The 20,764-nt window shown below is 40.2% G+C and overlaps 1 protein-coding gene across 9 annotated transcripts in view; it reads left to right on the top strand.

Moving 5' to 3' along the window:
* Positions 1-11,736, top strand: part of LOC136449251 (oxysterol-binding protein-related protein 6-like) — a 64,267-nt gene extending 52,531 nt beyond the window's left edge. For 6 of the 9 annotated variants that reach the window (XM_066449200.1, XM_066449199.1, XM_066449198.1 and 3 more), the window contains 9 exons: positions 41-104; positions 476-554; positions 1,301-1,436; positions 2,513-2,623; positions 3,444-3,588; positions 5,098-5,175; positions 7,747-7,873; positions 9,016-9,138; positions 9,594-11,736. In XM_066449200.1, the coding sequence (XP_066305297.1) occupies positions 41-104; positions 476-554; positions 1,301-1,436; positions 2,513-2,623; positions 3,444-3,588; positions 5,098-5,175; positions 7,747-7,873; positions 9,016-9,138; positions 9,594-9,702 (972 nt within the window). In that variant the 3' untranslated portion in view covers positions 9,703-11,736. The remainder of the gene's footprint in view (positions 1-40; positions 105-475; positions 555-1,300; positions 1,437-2,512; positions 2,624-3,443; positions 3,589-5,097; positions 5,176-7,746; positions 7,874-9,015; positions 9,139-9,593) is intronic. The other 3 variants (XM_066449203.1, XM_066449202.1, XM_066449204.1) reach the window with 3 other exon arrangements.
* The last annotated feature ends 9,028 nt before the right edge of the window (positions 11,737-20,764 follow it).

The raw sequence follows: 20,764 nt of genomic DNA, 5'->3' as shown, positions 1-20,764 counted from the left end.
AAGTTTGACAAAAGATGACACTGCATGTTGTTATTTACAGGTTAGCCACCACCCTCCTATCTCAGCCTGCCATTGTAAAGGGGAGAAATGGGTCTTCTGGCAAGGTTAGGGCAGATTTTTCTCCTACTTCATGTACACAATTTAGATATTAAGTAGTTGTTATAGATGCATTGTAGTACTGTTAATGAATAGTCGCACAGAGTTTACTTGAGTTAGGTTAGCTTTGATGTCAGTTTAGTACATGCATTGGATAGCAATATTCGCAACACTTTCTAAAAATGACATAAAAGATTGTTGAATGTGAAACAATGAATTTCCAGATGACTTAGTCAGTAACAGATATTGTTAGCTGAATATACTGACTATAATACCTTTTATCTTCACACAACAGTGGAAGATCTTTGTTTATTACTTTGTAATGGCTACGTAATGAAATTGCTAAATAGGAAGTTTCATAATCATTTTCTTCCTGCAGATGCAAGACTGAAGACCAAGTTCTGGGGAAAGTCCATGGAGATTATACCAATAGGAACCGTTAATGTTTCCATACCAAAGTGAGTATACATTTGTACTTCTATGGCAATCATGCATAGAGCTCACTGAGGACAGTAGGCTGTGTGGTGTTGTCAGAGATAGATCATATGTCTGTCTAGACCCCATTCCACACACCCCGTCACTCACTATCCAGTTTTCACTATCCACTATACCCAAATTTAAAGAAACTTGTAGGGAGAAAAAAAATTGCCAGTATGTCTTCAATTTTCTGCACTTGAATGATTGTTCGACTTGGGTTGATGTTCTCTGTCTTTGCCATCAATGCAGAAAGATTGAAAATATCCCATCACATGTATCTCTGCCATTACAGTGATCTACCACACATTGCACACTGTGATCATTGCTTTCCTGATGGGTTTAACCTTAAACTTTTGAAGTCAAAAGTGAACAAACATCTGTCATCACAGTTCAGTACAGTAACCCAAAACATGAGAATGACTCTTATGAGCCTTGTTGTGTGGTGAAATTGAAGTAGATATAAAAAAAGCTCTCTTCCTCTTCCCTTGCAGGTGTGACAAATGGACTAAGCCTCGTACATGTATATGCGTACTGTCTATACGTACTGTAGCTAACTCTTTGACCTCGGGACGTACGGTCCAACACATTGTATAGTTCCAACTGGAACCTTGCTATAGCGCTACTCTCTAGTCTCCCAGTATCTAGGTCTCTACCCGGGACCTCGCAGGGTCTCCACCTACTGTTCTGCTCTAGGTCTCCAATAACAGTTCTACACTGTGCTACACAGGTACAACGACCATTACACCTGGAGTAAGGTCACGTCCTGTATCCACAACATCATGACGGGCCAGCGGTGGATGGACCACTATGGGGAGAAGATCATCAAGAACAAGGACATCACCTGTAGGCTCATGTTCCACAAGGTATGCACAAAAAGTGTAATTTTTTATTTATACATTTGTGTTTTGTCCCTGTAAATGTTGGCTCTCGAAATCAGCCATGCTGCCTGAGAGACCGTGTAGTGTCTTGTTACACTTCCAATAAATAAAGGCATGCACACTTTTATTCTTTTCATTGGGTGTGTTAATTTTGCTCAAAACCTATGATTAATAAGATCTATATGTATTGTTGGGCCCTGTAGACATCATCATCATTTGTCTGGATTTCCTGTAGACATGCAATCATTCAAAAGAAGACAAAAATTCAAATTAAACAATCATCATCACCATCCAACACTACATGTAGGTTGCGAACATGAAGAGTACCTCCTAGATCCTACTGTACAAAGTGATAACAGGTCATGCAGCCTTGATTGACATTCAATATGGTTAGATTCACCTTCACGACTTTGAATTCCCATTCGAGAGCTTTGTGGAATGAAGTTGCAGTGAAATCACAATGCACTGAGGGCTTGTGTCTGTACAGTTAGCACAGTCATACAGAAATTGTATGTGACTAAATAGAAGCATCTACATGTTACATGTATGTACACTACTGTATCTGACATGGCTCCTTCATGTGTAAATATCATGTCACATTCACTCTGATTTCACATTGTTGCACAGCTGTCATAATCATTGCATAATGTGTTCATTTTATCTTCTCTTGTTCCTTTTTGTCTGTCATCTACAAAATGTATTATATCCTTGCACCATCCCTTGACACTCTCGTCTTGTCTACCCTTCATTTTGCCTTTCCCTTCTGTTTTCCTCACTGTTGTCTTTCCTTCTGTCTCTCACCGCATCCCTCCACATTTTGCCTTTCCCTTCTCTTTTCCTGTCTTCTTTTGTTCTCTCTCCCCCCTGCATCCTCCCACATTTTACCTTTAACTTCTGTTGTCCTCTCTGTCATCTTTCCTTCTCTTTCGTGCATCCATCCACATGACACCATCCCTCCCCTTGTCTCATGTGCTCCCTTGATTCTGCCTTCCCTTCTGTTTTCCTCTCTGTCTTCTTTCCTTCCCTCTCTCCCCGCATCTCTCCACATGACACCACCACAGTACATCTCAACTATCACGTGGTGGGCGGAGACTTTCCAACCGCTCAAATCCGCCATTGTCGATCACTTTTTCTCTGACGATCCGCAATCTGGGCGGGGCGTTAAACTGCCTGTAAGTCCCACTCAAACATTTCACTACATTCGTCCCACTCTCATCCATATTACATTTATATACCGGTAGCTGTATTGTACTTATAATTAGGATATACCATCTAACCTGTACAATTTAAGTGACCACTTCTACTTAAGGACCACCTGCACCATGGATAAACCGTCCAACCAGTACAACTGACCACCTGGCCAATGTGACCACTTTTTGGTGGTGCCTGAAATAATTTTATTGACACAATAATTAGGAATTCCGTCTAGATTGTGAATTTTAGCAGTCCTTGCATGGCAGTGGCCGCCCCTTATACTTTTGACTGTACTTGTAATGCAGGGCTCTCAAGATAGTTCTGTACTGTTTAAGAGTTACAGCAGCTGACATATATATATGACTAGTAAGAATAGTAGCCAATTAGAATAAGTAGAATCCCCTTCAATAGTACTTGTAACATTCATATCCGGACATACATTTTGTCTTCCATTAGTAGACAGTTGTACTTTATTGGTATTGCTTTAAAGGTGTAGCCAAAAGATGCTGATCAAATGAAAATCACGCGGCACAACCCTTTTACTACATATGGTACCTTTATTTAGGCCACACCAATTTAATTTCTTGGTTAACGGATTTTTATTTTCAAAAAAAAAAAATTTAAGAAAAAAAAATCATGAAAACAGAAGGCTGGGCCAGCCTTCTGTTTTCATGATTTTTTCTTCTTCTAAAATTTTTTTTTTTTTTAAATAAAAATCCGTCAACCAAGAAATTAAATTGGTGTGGCCTCAGTTCATAAAGTGTCTAAATATCATTTTCTTGCTTTCTGTTCCCCCAGGCCAGCTACTGGAGCACGCGGTGCCATGACGTGCTGGGTTCAGTGCTGGATAAGGACGGGAAGGAGGTGCACCATCTGTTTGGGAAGTGGCACGAAGGCCTGTGGTGCGGACACCCTCCCAGTGCAAAGTGTATATGGAGACCTGGTGAGTGGGAATGTATGTGTGTGCATGATCGTGCATGTGCACATGTATGTGGGTGAGCTAATTTAAATTTGTTCTAAGGTGTTGGTGAAGCATGTTGTGCTAGTGAATGTTCACTGATGTTAATCATTTATGTGAGTTTGTTGTCATTGCTGATATTAGTGAATGTATAATACGTATGAATGTGTTGATGTATTGTCTAATACTAGACTTCTAGTGAATCTATTTAATGTTGTGAATGTGCTAGACGATAATTATGCAATGTCAACTCTCTCAATTCTGCCAGGTACCCTAAGACCACCACATTAACAAGTGAATTGTGTTATTATATATATCCTTTAGCACACTGAAGTAGCCGTTTGGTACCCCATTCCCTTTTGGCTACAGAGCTAGGCTGCAGGGAGAAAGTTAAGGCCTTCTCAAGAATCAGTCTTGAACACCTGGATATCTGAAGTGTGCATACTTCAGGGATTACTTTTACTGATGCTTCATTAGTAGATCTCTTTAAATTCAATGTTTCTTTGTAATGAATGTGTTGGTCTCCTGGTAGAATTATGACAGTTGACATTAATTTGTACAGTCCTGTAAGTATGAATGTGTTTATGTAGTGTAAAACATCAGACCTTCTTCTATTGTTCAAGTGACTTCAATTCTGATATCTCACCATATAGTGACATCAATCATATCTATATTACACAATCATACATTCTTCTTACACAATGGTAGCACAAGGTGAAAGGTAAATACAAGACGATAGAATCAAGCTCTGTTACTAAGCGCCTGGCAAACGTAGACTAGTTTGAAGCATAATTGTTGTTTGACGCACAATTTGCAAAGCCTGATTGTTTGAAGCATAATTGCAGACAGCTATCCCTGTGAGCTATGTACAATATGGTCAGCTGTGCACTGTAGCATCTAGAGCATGTACTATCCATTCAGCACATGTGACTGACAAACGTAGACTGTCCCTATGAGCTATGTTGAAATGTAATGGCACTGTGACGTTTCAGGCACGTATCTGTTCAGCACCTGCACTACCAAAATGTTTTTTTCTTGTTTTTCTAGTTTTTCTAGTTTTTCTTAAGTTATGGACAAATTTGTATCCAGAATTTCAAGAATGAATAAGAAAAAAATTGAATATTCTTTCCATGGAAATTCTCACAACAAGGAACACTTTCTTTATTTTCTTAACTTAAAAAACTGTTTCGCAAAAAATAATTTCACTATGATCATTATAACGTCTATATTTCTCTTATATGTTATGTTTAAGAAAATATTAGAATTTTTGTCTTCCCTTTCTTGAGTAATCTTCAAGAAAAATTTGTAAGAAAAAATTACAAATTCTTAACTGGTGAACAAAATGTTTTTCTTAAACAAGTTTCCTTCTTTTAAGGAAATTTTGCTGCATATTCATGTAAGAAGAAACAAGAAAAGTAAGAAAAGGCATTTTTGGTAGTGTGTGACGTACAGCCTTGTAATGTTGCACCTGTTTTTTGTGCATGTGACACGAAGCCGCCAATGTAAGGTTGACTGAAAACAAGCTCCTCATGCGAGCGATGTGCAGCGGGACAGCGAGGTCCTCTAGGAAAGGTGAGCGGAACTGCAGTTCCCTGCCAGAACAAATTAAGCACCAATTTTATCGCTGTTCTCCAATTTCATGATTCAATCAGAAATTTTCCTCCGTGATCGATCTCGTAACAAACTAACAGCTGTAGAAACCCCCATTTTTCAGGTTTGGTATGTTCCATCATTGCAGCCCAAGTCTTTATTCAATGTTGCGTCAACTCAATTCTGCCCTAAGACCACCACATTCATTTTAACCTTTAGCACTCCGAAGTAGCTGTTAGGCACCCAATTCCCTATAGGTTACAGAGTTAGGCAGCAGGGAGAATGTTGAAAAAAAAAAGGCGTTTTCAAGACCTTCTCAAGAAAGTCATGAACATCTGTTCATCAGGAGTGTGTACACCTCAGGAATTACCGATGCTGCATATCTATTTATGACATCACATAACACTACCAACTGGATTTGGGGTTAAACAGCCGATTGGGGGTCCTTGCCCCCACTTTACCTGGACCCAAGGAGTGAAAAGTGGGTTAAAAAGAGTGAATTTACCCTCCTTTTCACCCCCCACTTTGGGTGACGACCCCCAAAACGGCTGTTTAACCCCAAATCCAGTTGGTAGTGTAAATCACCATTTTTTGCATGTCCCAGTACTGAGGTGGTCGTATGGTATCCGGCGGAATTACAAGAGTTGACGTAATATGATACAGTGGTGGAACAAACCAAATCTGAAAACGGGGGGTTCAAGGCTACCAAATCACACTGACTACAACGATTGTTCTTCTGATGACGTCATCATTGACCTGCCGTTGATTTTAGAGATTCTCCGACCCCAACAATCAAGCAAGGATCCCTCTAACACTACTTTAAATCCCCCCCCCCTTTCCCTTCAATCAGCTTGCTGTATGACACTTCATAATCTGTAGTTTCCCACCCTTCTGCACTTGTGGTGAATCAAAGTTGTAGTGATCGCTGCTTTTCTAGAGTGCTTAGGCCATACCAATTTATTTTCTTGGTTATTAAACAGATTTTTATTTTCTATTTTAGCACCAAAAAAATCATGAAAACAGAAGGCTGGGGTGAAAACTGGTCACTCCCTGATACTGTGTGCACCAACTTGAAAGTAAAAATATTCCTCTGAGATTCTGTTTTTATGTTGCTTTTCCAATCTAGCATTTAATTTTTTTAATTTTCTATTCCTTTAACCAAGAAAATAAATTGGTGTGGCCTTAATTAAATGTTCAATCCCGGGCTGTCTCCATGAACCACACAGTACACAGATTATCACCCCTCTTTCTGTGTATTCTGGTGTATTCCGGTAAATGGTCAAAACCCTCATATAGCACCAAGAGCATAAACCAGCTTGTAATGATTTCAGTAAAAGGCTAAGTTATGACAACTTCCTAACATCGTAAATTCTGATGTGAAGTTGCTTTTTCATACCTCTTCTTGCATCAATCCCTGCTGAAGTTAAATGGTCTAACTTGGAGGCAGCCCCGAGATGAAGTTTGTTTTCTGAGTGAGTGAATGAGTGCGTATCATAACAGGGTGGTTAACTCAGATATCACCCTGACCAATCAAACCACGTGAATCGCATTGAAACTCAGATTCGTATCAGCCATTTCCCGACAAATCCCTTTCTAACTTGCGTTAACGACTATATCTGACAAAACAAACTCGCCAGTGAGATGGTGGAGGGTGTCAACGTTTCGAAAAAAATAGTTTCTACTACTTTTCTCTAAATCGCGGTCACTTTCAATCACTTCCAAAGTGTCAAAATTGTCAATCTGAAAACATCTTTGGAAAGCTGACACCCTCCACCATCTCACTGGGGAGTTTGTTTTGTCAGATGTAGTCGTTAACGCAAGTTAGAAAGCGATTTGTCGGGAAATGGCTGATACGAATCTGAGTTTCAATGCGATTCACGTGGTTTGATTGGTCAGGGTGGATATGTAGGCTGTAGGCTTGTTGCTGTGTTGCAGTTTCCTGTAGAGCTGTTCCAGAAACCCAGTGTATGTTAGGAATGTAACATCACCATGTAGATTTTGCTCACAATCTCTTGTTCTGACTTAACTTGAATTTCAGTGGAGGGTAGGGAATCTAAGATAACTTTACAGTAAGGTAATGTGTGTCTGCTGTGTTTTTAGCAACTAATCCTAGCAAAACTTTGATCCAGATATTCTGAAAATTACAAACATCATAAGGCCAACTAGCAAGTATTGAACACACCCACATACAAATTACATCACAGTGTCAGACAAAAACTGAAAGAAAAAGATGATGGCTTGTTGGGCTATGAGGCTTAATAGAAAGCCTTGCATTCACTGACGAACATTTACATTTACCCTAATTATTTAATTTGTGGAAACTTTACAACTATGACAGTCACTGAGTGTGAGAAGGCTTCAACATCGTCAATTTCCTTCCCCTTTAAAGTAAAGTTACAGACTGAGATGAAGTGTTCATGAAATTCATCTTTCAGTACAGTATGTCTTTCACCCTTCCTGCCAGATCCTTTCCAACCAAGTCTGTCTCAGTTTCCATATGTTTCTTATGGGTGACTTAAGGATGTCCAACTCTTCTTCCCCCCCTCTCCGCAGGCTCCATGCCGGAGGAATACGACCTGTACTACGGCTTCACCAGGTTCGCTGTGGAACTGAATGAACTGACTCCGGACCTTAGGACTGCCCTCCCCCCCACCGACACAAGGTTCAGGCCAGACCAGAGGTACGTTGATGAACGTTAGACCAGAGGTACACAGTCAGATGTTACTGTTTGCATGTGTGACGGTATCAGTCAGTCATGGCTTGGCTTTGCTAGCGAAGATGTTCAGGGGTTGGGTCCATTACTGTTACATGCCCTCTAGATCTGGTGGCTGACGAGTCTGATGTGGGACCTGCAGACTTGGCCACAAGGGCTGCAGGGGAAGGATGACTGTGGGGTTGGTGCCGTGACAGTGCGGTATATAGGGGAGAGAAAGGGTTAGGGGAGGGATAGTAGGAACTGACACAAAGTTCAGGCCAGACGAGAGGCATGGATATCACTGTTAGGGGTAAGGGGAGGGGAGGGGGATGGTTTGAAGAGAGGGTTAGGGGAAGGGTAGTAGGAACTGACTCCGGACCTTAGGACTGCCCTCCCCCCCACCGACACAAGGTTCAGGCCGGACCAGAGGTACACACAGTCAGATATTACTGTTTGCATGGGTGACGGTATATAGTGGAGGGAAAGGGTTAGGGGAGGGGTAGTAGGAACTGACTATGGAACTTAGGACTGGCCTCCCCCCAGTCAGATATTACTGTTTGCATGCGTGACGGTATATAGGGGAGGGAAAGGGTTAGGGGAGGGGTAGTAGCAACTGACACAAGGTTCAGGCCACACCAGAGATATAGATATCACTGTTAGGGATAAGGGGAGGGGAGGGAGATGGTTTGGAGAGAGGGTTAAGGGTGGGGTAGTAGGAACTGACTCCGGAACTTAGGACTGTCCTCCCCCCACCAACACAAGGTTCAGGCCAGACCAAGAGGTACAGATATCATTGTTTGTGTGAAGGGGAGGGAGGGTTGACATTAAACCTATTAGGACTGCCATGCTACCTATTCATGCTACCTAGTGACACAAGGTTCAGGTCAGAACTCCCCTGGTGAAATAAAAATAAACAAACAAACCAGAGGTACATGTACATTGTATAGATATCACAGATGTACACTGTAATCCAGTATGGTGCAGATGACGTCACATGAAAAGCCTGACTGTGTATATCATCCACCTGTATACTGTGACTATTTTCATTAATTCTCTTATATTAATGGCCTTCATACACATGTTTGATAAGTTTAAAGATGACCCTCTGACCTCTGCTTGTGCTCCAGGCTGTTGGAGGAAGGTCAGGTGCAGCGAGCGCAGAACGAGAAAGTGCGGCTTGAACAGATGCAGAGAATGAGGGAACGAGAGAGAGAGGAAGGGGGCGTAGTCTATCAACCCAGGTTCTTCAGGTGCGCGGAAAACTCCTCTTCTTTTCTTATCTACATTGTTTTGTATCCATCCAGATATAATGACGTGAATAAAGCAAAACCAAAGTGTTTGGAATTAGAATTTTGTTTCATTTGTTTCACCTGAAATGTATGTGGGCAGTTTCTTAAATTTTTCAATTACTTAGGCTACACCAATTTATTTTCTTGGTGAACAGAATCTTATGAAATTTTTTTTTAGATTGGAAAAGCAACATGAAAACAGAATCTCAGAGGAATGTTTTTAATTTGGTGCACACAATTTCAGGGAGTGAACAGGGTCAGGTGCAAGTTTTCACCCCAGCGTAAGTTTTGCACATCTAACTGCAGGCACTGTTTAAAGCAAGCAATCTATTGAAGATGCTCAGATTTAATTTACCTGGATGCCTAACCTTCATCAACTGACCTTTGTTTTTGTTTGTTTGTTTGTTTGTGTTTAGAAGAGCGAAACAGGAGCATCACCACGACTCGTGGACGTTTAACAACACGTATTGGGACATGAGGACAACCCCGGGGTTCTCCCAGACCGAGAACATGAAGCTTTGGTGACGACACCCTGTCCTGGCCACACATGTCACATCATCGTAGGGAACATCTTGCCTCCAGGTCTAGGTCTGTTCACACGGGGGCAATCAGGGCTCAAAATACCTGCTTCTGTACATCTGCTGCAGGTAACAAGACTTGTATGGTTACCTGCAACAGACACCCTGTTCAGTCATCTTACGTCATCATTGTAGGGAACATTTTACGTTAAGGTCTGTTTAAATGTGGACAATCAGAGGGCTCAAAATACAATGCATCTAGTACAGACCTTGTGACAATAACCTTATCTAGGCATGTTACATCCTGTACCAAACGTTACACAGATTCCAGAAATTATGGATCAAATTCGTAACTGTTTAGAAGTTATTCAATCTTTATTTTGTATTTCAAAGGTGTTAACAATAAGTACTGTGTAACAGTAAACAAAACTCCACTTACAATATAGCCCAAGTTTTCAGAGTCAACTCGGGGCTGTGTGTGAGGAGCTTTGGGCTGCTCAAGGAGAGTTTACCTACTGGAAAATGCTACTTGAGTGGTCTAGGGTTCTCCTTGCACAGTCCTGGATGGAGTCGACTCCAAGTCGACTCAAAAACGTGTGACTGTGTAAATTGGGCCTTACATTGTGTACACACAGATGGACAGGTGCAGGTAGACATCAGAAAGACCTGCACAACTCCAATTTTACCTGCACTTGAACTTATAACTAAGATTTATGCAAGTGGTATTTTGAGCCCTGACATTGTTTTAACATGTCCACATTTTGAACAGGTTTACATATGAACACAGACTGATAACATAATGGCTATGCAGGGCTTTGGATTTAGAGGCTAAGGTTAGAAATGGCTTACACTAGTACAGTCTAGGCAGTAATGTTACATGTTGGCAATGGTTGGGTAATGGACAATAGAAATGTATGTTAGACAAAATGTACACTAGGCAATTTTTAAAAAGTTTGAGCAAAATTGACAGACAATGTTGGTAGTGATTGAATGTGAACGATGTAAAGATGCTCATATAGATGCCGGTATGATGTGAACAATGTTCACATGTTGATATGATATTCAGTTCAGGGCTCCGTGTATACTGCAATTTTCAGAACAAAATTCTTGATTGCAGGTAGAATTATAGACAGTCATTCAGGGTAAAATGCAACATGTACATGTAGGTTCCGCATTCTAAAGCTCATGCTGTGATAGGACAGAAACAGTCACTGTGGCTTGTGTACTTTCTGAAAGTTTTCCCAGCTGCAAGGGAAATTTCTGGCAACATGTGATACTGCAGGTAAAAGACACTAAGTATTTTGAGCCCTGTAATTGTTAACATGTGTGATGACCTGTCTACATGTAGGCAATATTGATTAGAAGGTTGTGGAAAGCTGTTAACATCTATGCCATGACGTTCACTCTGCAAATGACAGTGGGTCTCAAGCGCATTACATGGTATCTACGCACCAAGCAGAGGTTCAGCTTTGGCTTGTTTTTGATGTCTTTTTAGGCTTTTTTGTTGGGCTCTCAACTCTGTCATATCTAAGCCAAACAGAAGAAAACCTAACAAATAAGAAAGCCAGACAAAAATGCCTAAAAAGACGTCAAAACCAAGCTTTAGCCAAGCCTCTGCTTGGAGAGTATATAGTATTGAGCAATAGTGTAAAGGTATGAGCTACTAGCAAAACTGATCTGCCTTACTTAAGAGGAGAAATAGCCATGACAGTTCGGAATAATTATCAAATGAAATCAAATATCATCTTCATGGTGGAAGACATGGGGTTATCAATTTATATACAATGTATTTAGTTATCTTTATCTTGTATTGTTATTTCAATGCTAATTGTTAAATGTTTGATAAGTGATTTGTCAGCCGATAGGACGAAAAGTGGTGTCCTGGATTGGTGCATGCTTGGTACAATGTACTACATAAAGCTACCGTTTTACTATGTTGTTTGAAAGACGTCAAAAATAGCAGAAGAGTTGGAAAGATTTTGTAATAGTTGCCACAAATAGATATTATACATATTGAACTATAAATAAATCATGAAAATCAGTACAGGTTTCATTCAACATGATTCACAGAGAACTATTGTTCAATAGGACGTACTAAAAATACATTTTTCAGATTGATGATATAAAAAGTATTTGGACGGCACTTACTAGGAAGTAGGCAACATGATACAAACTTGCGAAAGAGAGATCACACATGCCTTTATTATTAGAACAGAACATGACAATTGTATACTATTAGTTAGTCTTGTAAATTACATAAAAAATCTAAATAGAATAAACAGGATACATGTATGGTGCAAGTACTTAAGAAGAAATTTTACACCTGGGACAATCTTATATAATTTATGTACAACGATCATGATGTTATATTGTTTAATATGTTTATTGTTAACTTGCATGTTTGTCCATTTTTCTTTTCTTTCTGATAATTTTGTTCTGAGATTCAAGGTATCATTTTCTTTGATTATTTTAGATTCTTCAATTATTTTTTTTGGAAATTAAGGTATTAATTAAGACTACTGTTCACATTGAATAGATACAAGACTTAAGAGTATTCCAACAAATCAGTTTCATTGTTCTTAAAGAACACTAGACATGGAAGAGGGACAGTTAGCATCATGTACTTGTTTAGAGCCACAAATATTAAGATAGATCGGTGCCTTTTAATTGAGGTCAGCAAATTGCAATCTAATTTCAAGGGATAGTTATATTATGGGCGAGAAGGCTTAAGTTAACAAATTTGATTGTTTTTTATTCTATATTTTGATATTGAAAATTTTGCTTTGCTGTAAAAGTAGGGAACAAATGCCGTGTTGGAATGTTTGAAACATGTTTCAGAGAGGACACGTAAAAATACAGCAGTACTTATACTAATCTGTCATCAATATTATAATTTATTGAAATAAATATGTATTAGCTGGTATTCTCTTTCTTGTTTTGTTTTAGTCACTTTATTTCCTTTACTCTAATATGTTTGGGCCAAGTGAGAAGTAAAATAGAGCCACAGCAAAACTACAGGGATAGGTACGTTTTTTTTGGAATGTACAGGACTTCTACATATAATTTTTATACAGTTATGCGTGTATGCACACACATTCAAACACACATGTACACTCACGCATATATGAGCAACTTGAAAAATGTCACCATTAAATAAATTTGCAAAGATTCTTTTCAAAATTCTTTCAGCTACCCGCCTTTCAGATTTTTTATGTTTATGAATTAGCCATCATTTTCCCTTCAGTTGTAGTAATTTTGATTTTATTTTCTTTTTATGTAAATAACATAACATCTTTATGTGCAGTTTAATCTATGAAAAGCAATGCAGCCGATGCATACTTCTTTGGGGGCTGGATATATGATTATTGATATTTGATTGGGTTCATTAGACATGCCGATTCGTAAGTTTAAACTTCTTAAGAACTCCTTACCAGGCTCAAACCCTAGTTGATGTTCGGAGAGCCTCTCACTACAACACTGTAACAAACAGGACTATGCAAACCACTACAAACCTGTGTAATTAGTTGTACCTGCTAATAGCTAGGATATAAAATGTCTGCTATACTTGGAATAGAATCCATGAGTTTTACGACAAAGTGAAACAAACAGCCATAGACTGCTACATGTACATGTAAGTGTGCGTCAGGAATGATATTGAGATACGTGGATCATAACGTTAGTTATTGTCTTTTGATAATGTAAAACATTGTTTAGTAATATTGTACTTATGGAGAAATGTAGGTTTGGTCCTTCAGTCTGGATCTTGCACTGTGAAAATTGTCAACTGCAATAGTGAGAGTTAATTTATATACCATTCAAAGTGTAAAATGTAAGTACACAAGGCTGAGTAAACAATGTTTAAGGGAGAGAGTATAATCAGCCTTTTGTTTTCATGATGTCCTCTGGTTATGATTTTACTGAAAACATCTAGGGAACTTAAAAGCGGTGTTGCCTAGCATTGAATCGCTTAGCTTTAAATTTAATGTGCCAGAAAAATGCATGTAAATGAAACTGTAAAATCTGCATTGAGATTGCCATAATGGAAATGATTTTGTAGGAATGTTATATAGAAGGTAAATCAAGGATATGGGGTGACAGTATAATAATATAGTGCTACAGGTTGCACCTCTATGTTTCGACACTCCTCATGATGTTCCAACCCCCACATTGTATCCCTAGCAAATACTGAGGAGAAGTCTATATGTAGGTTCACACAGTTCTGTTAGGAGTGCATATGGTCAGATTCAAGTTTTCATCTCATCAAAATCTGGTCTATGTGGACAGGTGGTCACTAGCACTATGGACAGGATTTTTAATGCTTGTGTCAATGGGAAAATGTATCTAAGGGACCACCAAAAAGTAGTCACTATGGCCAGGTGGTCCTTCTATAGAGGTGGTCCTTCCATAGAGGTGGTCACTTGTACAGGTTTGACCATACTTAGTTTGTTATGATGTTAAGTCGAGCTATGTAGTTCTTCATACCTATCATGCGGCAAAGATGTTCAATGTCTTGAAATCTGGGGTAGGAGTCAGGTTAAGAAAAGTCTGTAGAAAGTCTGTCTAATTATGGCAACTGTACTTACAACCTGTGTCTACTAGAGGTCTCTGCGACATGAATTGAAAGAATAGTAGAAATTAGCCAAATATGGCGAATGATGGACAGAGCAGTTAGTGGGACATTTTCCTGCCGGGCTAGCCTAATCTCCAAGCAGATCCACACGGTGCCAAAAATCGTATATGCTAGCCGGAGAAGCTCCAGTCAGCCAGAGAAGCTCCAGTCCGCTGGAGCTTCTCTGGCTAGCATATACGATTTTTGGCACCGTGTAGATCTGCTTGGAGATTAGGCTAGCTCCTTTAGCAAATTGTTCTCCCTGTCTTCAGTATTTGGCTTATTTCTATTGTAACATTTTAAGCTCGCAGAAGTCTAGTGGAGACCAACTTACAAACACAGCTGTACTTTGCTAAACATACTCTTAAAATTCTCCAGGTCTTAGTACACTTCGGTACACGGAACGAATTGAAAGCTTGTACTGTAAACATGGCCGCTATAACTGTGAAGCTAGTGCCTACGCCACCACGCCACTGTAAAGCCCGCTGTGTACATGTGCAGGACTCCTGATGTACATTCACCGCCTTCAGAATAAACTATGGTCTAGCCTAGACTTGTGTATGGACTCTGCGTGCATTGTTTAAGGTCCTTAAAACAACGATGAAGATGCGCCAGAAATAGTTACTCAAGCAACTGGATACAATTTTGAAGCAGTCTGTTTCAAAATTTTATCCAGTTGCTTGAGTAACTATTTTTGGTGTATATTACTACCTGGATGTCCAACATTCTTGAACGTAACGATAAAGATGCTTATGATAAAGGAGGATAGACATGAATGATTGAATGAATGATAGAGCGGATTTATGGATGAATGAAAGGATGAATTTTGATGAAGGTTAGACATCCAAGTACATGTACTAAGAATGAATGAATGAAGACCTTTATTGCACACACATACCCACTGGGTTCAGTACAGTTCACAACAGAAAACGTCACAGTTTGGCACAATACATATATATATATATATATATATATATATATATATATATATATATATATATATATATATATATACAATGATAAGCTAGCACTAGTCTAATGATTAATAGGATACGCAAGGTAACCGTTACTCAAGCAACTGTATTGTATAAAATCTGGAAAGAGACGTTGAAGACAGCATCAGTGGTCTTTCGTCAGTGACTGGACAAGGCCCTAGCCCGAGTTACCAGAACTCTAAATTGGTATCTCAATGACGTAAAGACAGTTCTAAGATGGTTCAATAGCATGAAAACTTGTCTTGACTTTGTTTTCTATTGAACCACAACCCGGGGAAGAGTGAAAAAATACACTAAAAACGCTAGGGGGCCCAAACCTACATAACTTGCTTTCCCTCCCAATTGCTATCTATCACTCAAAAATCATGACCATGGCATGTCCAGAACACGACGAGATATCAAAACAGGAAGTTCCACTGCAGTACCACAACTCGCAGTACCTGCAAGTCGCTAGGGGGGGGGGGGAATAATCGTTGTATGAAGTATGAAGATAATCCATCCAGGCATTCTCCATTTATCGTGTTGAAAGACAGATACGCACGAACTTTGTGCAAACATAACCTTCTCGGCGAAGGTAATAAAATACTAAAAAGTGCCAAAACAGGCATAAAACACTGATAACTGAGCCGGAACCTCACATCTGCTTGGAGATAGATTACTTTTAAGCGGATATCTTCAAGTCCGACGTAGTGCGTGAAATATGAAAGGGTCACGTCTGACATACGTCCGGGAGGGATTGGTAAGATTTCCCTTAGCTTTGCTTGTGATGTCTTATTGGTAAAGTATAGATATTTGGGTACACGGGGTCACTGAAAAGGTGAAATCTAATTTACCCGCTTTGCACCCCTGCGTAAACATCGCACTTGGTACAGTCTGTTCATTTCGCTCATGCCACGTTGTGAGAATGTTCTTAAATCCACCTCCTCCGAAGCTTCGGGCAAATCCAGTTTCTGGTTCCCCGAATGTTTCCTTTTCCACTTTCGGAGAAGATGCGGAGTATTTGGAAGTTCCCTGTGGATTTGCGCAGGTATTTTGGCTGTCTGAAGGAGAGAATTTGTACTTTCTGACTGTCGTCTGCATGCGTGCTTCTGAAGAAGACGACAACATGGCCACAGTGGAGAAGACTCTCTGGCGGCGAGGGGGAAACTTGTTAGGAGAGACTCTTGAAGAGGAGAGGTAAGATTCCAAAATATTCGGTGGTAATTATCATAGACAAATTCCATGGCAAGTTATGGTCCAAAAAATGCGTAAGGTTAGCTACACTAGTATACAATACTTTCCTTGACCAAAACGTGTGGTGTTTGTCTCCTTTTTTCGGTTAAAGTTCTAACAAAGTTACATTGCGTCCATTTTGGACACTGCCTTCGGCTATAAGAAAAATTGTGACGTTTATCTGTAGAAAATATTGAAACAGAAAAAGAAACGTCAAACATTTAGTCACCTCGTGGCGTGGGGTTCCGCGACCACCTGTGGAATGTGCCGCACGTGGACGTCATTAATGTTCCCGCCTTGGGTCTGCTACTCACTCGCTCTCTACCAGTGTCTGCAAATCATTTCTTTCGGAAACGTATCAGTATTAATCTCACTCAATCCGTCAATATTCAATACATTGATTGTAAGAGACCTTGGTAAGAGACAGTCAGCTGTACTACGCTTTTTAGGTTAAATTCATATCGGTATTATAAACCGCATTTGTAACGTTACATCCACCACAGGCGAGATTGAACGCCACATTTATTTAGAAAAATACGAGTGCGGTTTCAAAAGGGAAAGGAAAACCCCCTTTCTTCAGTATAATCTCAAAACTGGTTAAAACGAATGTCCGCGTGAATGCCATCCGAAAACAATTATCTAAGTTCATTATCAACTGCACGTGTCAGTGATGCCCCCTAGTGACTAAAATTATCATTGCAGTGGCTTGGCACGCTGTATCCTGCAATAATGAAATAAGTTGCTAGAGTTCGCTTTTGATCCATGACAGAATCGCTCCAAGTTTGACATCCAACACCGTATTGTGGGAGACATGGCATTGTTGATAGGCAAGGAGAAGTCAATAATTGTCATCCATTATCAATGTACCATATGTGCAGTCGACACGGTGCAAGAGAGACGCTATACGGCTGTCTGAGATACTACAACCAAGGTTCGCAGCAAACCTGTTTGTTTACACGGTTACAGTGCCCCTTGTGATGCTAACAATTACAAAAACCAAATAAATTACATCAAGCCCTGTTCTAGGTGTAAAAAAAAAAGAAGTAATCGATTTCAGGAGGAATTCATTATGTTTTAGATCGACAATCGGTTGTACTGTGCAATATGGTTTTAAGCTGGGTAACCAGGATAATATAGTGACCTTCCGAGGTGACCCGAGATCCGTAAAGGTCAACCTTGAAATATTTCTATGCCCTGATTATCCAATTTTAGTGAAACAACACAGTATAACCGACTGTCGATCTAAAATCCAATTGACTTTCGTTAACGCCCTTCTTTGCAGCTAAAATATGGTTACACACACTGTCTTTGGTTTGTGGATATGTTAGCGCCACTTTGGAGTAATGTAACCGTATAATTTATGGTTCCTAGCGTTAAATGAACGAGTTTGCTAAGCACCTTGGTTGTAGACCCTCCTTGGCTATCATCGGTTGAACTACTAATTGTGATGGACAGACAGGAACCGTCCAACTGATGATTTAAAGTTTGGCAGCCAACACTGTATTGTGGGAGACATGTCAAGATAGATAAGAGTGGCGTCATTGACATTGTACCGCGCGCGGCGAGTTCGAGGATCTTGGAGAAGAGCATTTCAATAAATGACACGATAAACGCTGTCAATTTTGCAAACCGAGGGTCTTATAGTGTTATAACTTGGCAAACGTGTGGTGCTGTTGCTTCCAGATCTTTTGGAAATACCAAACTGCACTTGCAACCTTCCAAATTTACATGCATGTTGATGCAAGGCAGCACTACACACGTGTGTGTACTTCATTATTCAGCTTATTTCACGGTCATGTTTTAACGCCCTCTATCTCTCAGCCCGCCAACTGCAGTGTTGCGAACCGTGATCATCCGCACCGTTGCAAGGATAACGTTATACACCAAGCAGGTATTGTAGAACCTCCTTGGGTAAAACGTAATCATAGAGTTATTTGAAAGGAGACACATCAGGGTTGAAATACTTTTGAAAACCGATGGTGCCCGCAAACTGTGTGTAGTGACCGTGCATTATTGCTCATTCACTTTGAGAAATTCTTTACCCACCATCGCCATCGGTTTTCCAAAGTACTCCGAGCCTTGATGTTTCTCCTTTCGAATGTCTTTTTGATTCGGTTTTACCCAAGGAGCCTCTATACGACCTGCTTTGTGTATAACGTTATCCGTGCAACGGTGCGGTTGATCACGGTTCGTAATGCTGCAGTTGGCGGGCTGAGAGATAGAGGGCGTTAAAAAAGGACCGTAAAATAAGCTGAATTAATGAGGCACACGGAGGGGGGTTTGTATCTCGTTTTGTGTCGCAAGCTATCATTGGTTGAATTGGATCGATCCAACTGATGACGTATAGTGGGAGACATGTCAAGATAGACGATATGTTTAACGCGTATACGTACAGCCTGAAATGGTGAAATGACCACCATAAGGATTATTTTTGAAAGGTTTTTGATTAAAACTGGTGATAAAATGTACTTGTCCACGTATGAATAGGAATCAATAACAAACATTAGCAGTGACAATTTTCACACCCCCGGTTTAAATCCATTTGGCATGGTCCAAACTGGTAAGCTGTTGTTGTATCAGAGAATGCTGTGGAGTTTTCTTCTACTTCATTGCAACTTATTCCAACATTTTTTTCCGTAGAAGCTTTTCCATACGCTTGAAGCATAACCTTCGAACGCTTCCCCGGTGGATTTGAACTGACATATATCGGTGGCTTGATGAGAAAATGTGTGTTTCATGACGTGTGGAATTTTGGAGAAGACAACAACATGGCGAGATTGATAGGTGGCGGCGTGGTGTGGAGAAGACGAGTTAAGATAAGGTAAAAGAACAAACCATTACGTTCATTTTCTTTCTTAACGACCAGTAATGCATGTAAAGGTTCAAAACTTCAGTCCCCTTTTTGTTTATCTCCACGTGGTGTCTGGCTCAGTGACCACCCTTCGGAATGTGCACGTGTGCATGATTGAATCCGCTAATGTTCCCGCCAAAAATAGTATTACGTAAACAAGGCTGTTGGGGCATTAGCTTCGAAAGAAACTGCGCTAGAAGTTTGCAAGTTAGTTAGGTTTGGTCAATGATTTCTCCGTTGCACTAGCTAAGTTATATATCATTATAAAGAATGTTTATCACTCCGGCAAGTAAAATATTCCCCAATCCTCTGTGTCCAGTTTATTTGGATTTGATATCCAACTTCAGTTGGTGTGGTTGGTGGGGCGTCTAAGGTTTAATACTTCGACCTGGATTATTGGATATTTGTCATAATATTTTGTTGAGCTTGAATTCTCAATAAAAATTGAAAGAAAGTTATGGCCTGGCCCTGATGTAAACTGTACTTTAACACCTTGATGCTGATTGGTTCGTTTAACAATGACGTCGGCTTGTGACGTAAGAGAGCACGATGCTGATTGGTTAACAAACGATGACGTTGCTATGCCCAAATAAGGTGTCAGAGTTCTTAGCCCAGTTTCGTCATCACAGTGTAAAATGCTGATTGGTTCAGATGAAAATGACGTTCTTTTATACCCAAATAAGGGCATATGATTCGAACTATGAAGATCGTTCTGTTTTTCGATCAACAATGGCTGTCGTTGAAGTTTTGGGGAGGAAGTCGGCTTTTCTCCTCGTGCAGGGTTGTTTGAGCCACCCGTTTGCAACACAGTTGCCCAGATTTACTCCTGAGAGGGTTAAGCGCAGTGTAGTTATTGATAAGTGGTCGTTGTTGCCCTTGTTTTACGTCTATTTTCTCGCTAGACGTGGTGTCAGTTTGTTGTGGTGTGTGTAACAAGGGCGACTGTGGTCTTCATCGACAACGATGGACAAACATCATCATTGTGTAACATGACATTTTTATGGTAATGTTGGTGTCTTATGTCAGCTTTTGTGTGCTTCAGATGTTGATGTTGGCTGCCAAACCCCAAAGAATAAGACCAACGTCTATTTAATGATAGACATACCTTCCTACCTGGCCGAAAGGATCTACTCTACTCTACTCATGATCTTAGGTGTTGCAAGGAGAAGCAGTGCAGTCTAACCTGTCTCCACCAGGTGAGATGTCTCAACAGCAGCAGGTAACAGCTGGATAGACAGGTGAGAACCGTTTCAATCTGCTCTACATTTTCTACCATTTATATCCAGTGTTGTCAGACAACTGTCCAACTAATATTCCTGTCTGTATAATAAGGTAGGAGTCTGCTGACTGCTCCTGTCCAAAGCTGACCCAGATCCAGACTGGCTGACTTACAGACACTTGG

Source organism: Branchiostoma lanceolatum, chromosome 15 (assembly GCF_035083965.1).
Source record: "Branchiostoma lanceolatum isolate klBraLanc5 chromosome 15, klBraLanc5.hap2, whole genome shotgun sequence".
NCBI classification, from domain to species: Eukaryota; Metazoa; Chordata; class Leptocardii; order Amphioxiformes; family Branchiostomatidae; genus Branchiostoma; species Branchiostoma lanceolatum.
The sequence above is the reverse complement of the archived record's forward strand: the minus strand, read 5'-3'. Positions and strand labels throughout refer to the sequence as shown.